The sequence below is a fragment of the Vigna unguiculata genome, chromosome 5, assembly GCF_037176805.1.
Source record: "Vigna unguiculata cultivar grain cowpea cultivar isolate G323 ecotype 2 chromosome 5, ASM3717680v1, whole genome shotgun sequence".
Lineage (NCBI taxonomy): Eukaryota > Viridiplantae > Streptophyta > Magnoliopsida > Fabales > Fabaceae > Vigna > Vigna unguiculata.
In genome coordinates this window covers 50,196,488-50,200,854 of record NC_140796.1, presented here as the reverse complement: position 1 = coordinate 50,200,854, position 4,367 = coordinate 50,196,488, and the positions used below count along the sequence as shown (strand labels likewise).

Below are 4,367 nucleotides of genomic sequence, written 5' to 3'. Positions count from 1 at the left end.
CTCTCATTATTTTACAAAGGAATCACTTATCAAAAGAATAAATTCACTCAGTTTTTAAAAACGTTGGAAACATTCAACACTTTCTTCATTAAACAAATGTAAAGAACATTAAGAAAATATTAGAAGATTTTTTATAATTATTATTTAACCATCATTGACTTGCAATAATTCATATCGAAATGTCTTTCTTTCTCAAGCTACAACAAGTAGAGGAGGAGCACTAATTAAAAACAAGTAGTTCCACCCCATTATAATGACATTAAATATTTTATTCTGGATTTTATTATCCATGAGATTAAATAATTAATAAATGAAAAAAAATTGAAAAAATTATAAATTTTTGTCTTGTAGCAAGTGTGCTTTTAACCATAGGTATATAGGGAGTAGGAGTTGGTGTGTCTTCAGGCCAAATTTATTTTGTGGGCCAACATTTATTCATGGTTTCCCCACTCACTCTTTCATGTTTTTGGTTATCACAAAAAAAAGGTAAAAAGTTGGAGTCAGAAAATAAAAAAGGTAAAAGAACCAAAAAATTTATGTTGTATCCCACAACCTTTTTTGCTTCCAAATCTTTACCTAATTTTGGGGTTTTGATTTTGGTTAATGGGTGTGTGGAAAATGGAAATTTTAGCTTACCTATCCTTTATTATATGCTTCAAGAGTTTTCAAGATGCTTTACCAACTCATGCAGAAAAAATTAGGGTTGATAGTGAGACTTAAATTAAAAGGTTATCAATATTAGGTAAAGATTTTGTGGTAACAATTTTAGGATCATGATAAAACTGAAAATTTTGTAGAAACAAGTGGTTACAAATAAATGTTTGATAAATAGCATAACTTGAATTAGTGGAATCAACCAACATTGTACCAAAGTTACCTAAGTCCAACTAGGGTTTTCCATTAACGAAAGATCGTATATTTTACACATTTAAGGAAAAATATATACTTTAATATGAATATTCTTTTATCATTATTTTAATGAAACTTTATATTTTATACTTTTATGCAAACTGTTGCTTTGTTTCTATATTTTCAACTTGATATATTAGTTCTCAAATTTTAATAATTCAAGAATAAAAAATTGTTATTACTCTTAATTTTGAATATAAAGAAGGATTGATATTATTTTGAAGATACAAGTTTTAACAAATACTAAAAACCTGTTTTTAAATTAATGTGGATTCGGTTATATTTTATAAATTAAAATTAATTTTATCGAATTGATTTACACTCTTTTTTTTTAAACTGTATAGTTATTATTAACCATTCTTCTATGTGAGTATTACTGAATAGCATTTTTGTTTTCTAATTATATTCTTAACTTAATTAATATAAAAATAAAAACTAGTTATGATAATATATAGAGAAAATCTAATAACACACATTAAAAAAATAAAAAACGGAAAGAAATCACATGTAACTTATTGAAAGACTATATTTAAAAATAAAAAATAAATATGTTTTTTAATTTATTGAAAAACCTAGAGCTGTCAAAATGGGTTGGAACCCGTGCGCCAACCCGGTTGATTTTTGACCCAGTTCATTTAGAACCCAGCTCATTCGAGTTGAACCCATGATGAACCGAGTTGGCTCACCAACCCGCAGGGTCCCACAAGTGTTGTTTATTTTTTATTTTATTAAGTTGAGCTTCACATTTGGGTCATGTTAGGTTGTTTTTTATCCAACACATAAATAATTTGTATTTTTTTTTTATTTTGGTTTGTATTTGGATTGTATTAAAGTTTATTTTTAATTAGAATTACAATTTAGTTTTGACTGAAAAAAAAATAAAAAAATAAAATATTTTTTAAATTAAGTGAACCTGTGAGCCAACCCGTTTAACCTGCCAACCTATGGTGGGCCGGGCCGGATTCAAATTTTTTTGGCTCGCTAAAAAGTGAGCCGGATTGGGTTGGCTCAATAAATCATCAACCCGTGGTGAGTCGAGCCGGGTCGGACCGGATTACCTGTTTTGACCGCTCTAGAAAAACCTTTAAACAATACCATGAAAGGAAATCCAAATAAAGGCTATGAAGCAAATTTAATATAAAAATTAATCACGCATAAAAATGGTTAATATTTTACACCAACGATACCTGAGCCCAATTATATAAAGAATTGACATTACTTTCAACCAAAAATTTTAAAATAATAAATATTTATTTTTATATAGTGTTCTCCTTCCTCGTTTCTATCCGATGTAAACTTAAATTTACACTTAAATTCCTACCGATCTTCCTCCTAAAAACGAGTTCCTTCAACTACTTTAATAATTTACCGCTAGAAATTAGAATAAAACTAGTTAAAAATTGAAAAACCCAGAGGACGACAGAACAAAACTACAATCATTAACTTTTTACAGTTGGTAGTTATAAATTGTCTTTGTATTTAAAATTTTTCAAAAACTAATGTAAAATGTTCATAATTTATCAATGATATTTGTCCTCGTAAGTTGCAAACTACTGATACACACTCGTGAAATCCGAGGTGCAGAAAAAATGCAGCATTAAAGAACAGAGTAATAATTCATGGGTAACTAAGTAGTTTCATAGTGTATGTATGTATGTATTCTAGGACACTCTTTATTTCTCTCCGTCTCCATCTTCTTGTCGTACCAAAATATTTGTAATTATTTTGTAAAGCAGAGCATGATGATGTCCAAGAAAGTACTGAAAAAGAAGCATAGGGTAAGAGAAAGAAAAACTTTTTGGTAACCCTTTTTTTCATCTTTTTTCCAACTTTCAAATATAATGCGTAACTACTCTAAAATAATTGCAGCTATTAACTGGCAAAAACAGATTAAAAAAGCACCCACCTAGGTTTGTGTTTCATTCTTCTATTCTTTTGTTCATGTTAATTAATCACATTATTTATAGGTACATAGGTATATAGTTTAAGGTAAGAGAAAAGAGAAAGTCATGTTAATGGAAATTAAATGGTAATGGTCCTTTTATTGTCTTCTCTTCCTTCTCTTTTCTTCTCTTCCTTCTTTCTCTTCCTTCTTTCTCTTCTCTTCCTTCCCCAGATTTTCCTTCACAAAACCAGAACAAACACATTTCAAATCCATTCTTCTGAGTTCACGATTTCTCTTTAGATTCTGAAAAACAGAAAGCACCCACCACTGAAACTTCAGATCTCAACTTCTGGTTGTTCTTATTATGCAAAAATGAACATGGCAGATATAATATCTTGCTTCAATGAAAACGCAGTGAATGTGTCACACTCTTCGTGTTCTAGCTACTCAAACAACGCGTGCATATCCCCCACTGTTACACCTTCCACGCAGAACTCGGTGACCTCTGTCTACAAAACCACCCTCTCCAACCAAAAGCAGGTTCTCATCACAGTCACGTGGTGCAAGAGCCACTCCAACCAAGGACTCACCGTGACGTTCGGCGAAGACAACCCTTTGGCACCATCTTTCAGGCTCAACACAAATTCGAGGTTTTTCAGGAAAAAGAAAGGAAGCAAGGTCCTAGAATCCGAGGAGTCCAAGGTTGAAGTGTTCTGGGACCTGTCGAAGGCCAAGTACGAGACCGGTCCCGAACCTGTTGAAGGGTTTTACGTGGCGATTCTGGTGGATGCAGAGATAGGGCTCGTTCTGGGAGAAGAAGATGTGGTGAAGAAGTTCAAAACGAGAACCCTTTTGGCCAAGGTTTCGCTTCTGTCACGGCGTGAACATTGCTCCGGGAACGCCGTTTACGCCACCAAGGCTCAGTTCTGTGACACCGGAACTTGGCACGACATTTTAATCCGGTGCAGTGGGGAGAATGAGGGGTTAAAGGCTCCTGTTTTGTCCGTTTGCATTGATAAGAAAACGGTGATCCGTGTGAAGAGGCTGCAGTGGAATTTCAGGGGAAACCAAACGATTTTTGTTGATGGGTTGCTGGTGGATTTGCTTTGGGATGTTCATAACTGGTTTTTCAACCCTGCTTCTGGGTATGCAGTGTTCATGTTCAGAACCAGAAGTGGCTTGGATAGCAGATTGTGGTTAGAGGAAAAGATTGCACAGAAAGACAAAGACAGAGTTGAATTCTCCTTGTTGATCTATGCATGTAAGAGCACATGAAGAAAAAACATATCAATCTTGTTCGAGGATTCAACACAACTGTATACTAAGAATTCAATCTCGAACTCAGCAGAAGACTACTTCTTGTTAAGATAAGGAACATGTTCTTTTTAATTTTTTTTAACATGTTTTTTTATTTCTTGTGTATTTGTTTTGACTCTTTGTTTTGTTTTTTCTTTCCCCTTTCTTGTTGAAGGGATACATACTAATTATTTTTTCTCATAGGAAACAGAAAGAAAATAAATTTGAGTTGCAGAAATTTGAGTGATGTTATCAGAATAGCTGGTTCAGCTTGTGA

The 4,367-nt window shown here is 32.8% G+C and overlaps 1 protein-coding gene across 1 annotated transcript; it reads left to right on the top strand.

Annotated features, from left to right (window-relative positions):
- The first annotated feature begins 2,835 nt into the window (after positions 1–2,835).
- LOC114183441 (uncharacterized) lies at positions 2,836–4,367 on the top strand. Its single transcript, XM_028070461.2, has one exon. It carries the CDS (start codon positions 3,167–3,169, stop codon positions 4,067–4,069), a length of 903 nt encoding a protein of 300 aa, XP_027926262.1. The 5' UTR covers positions 2,836–3,166; the 3' UTR covers positions 4,070–4,367.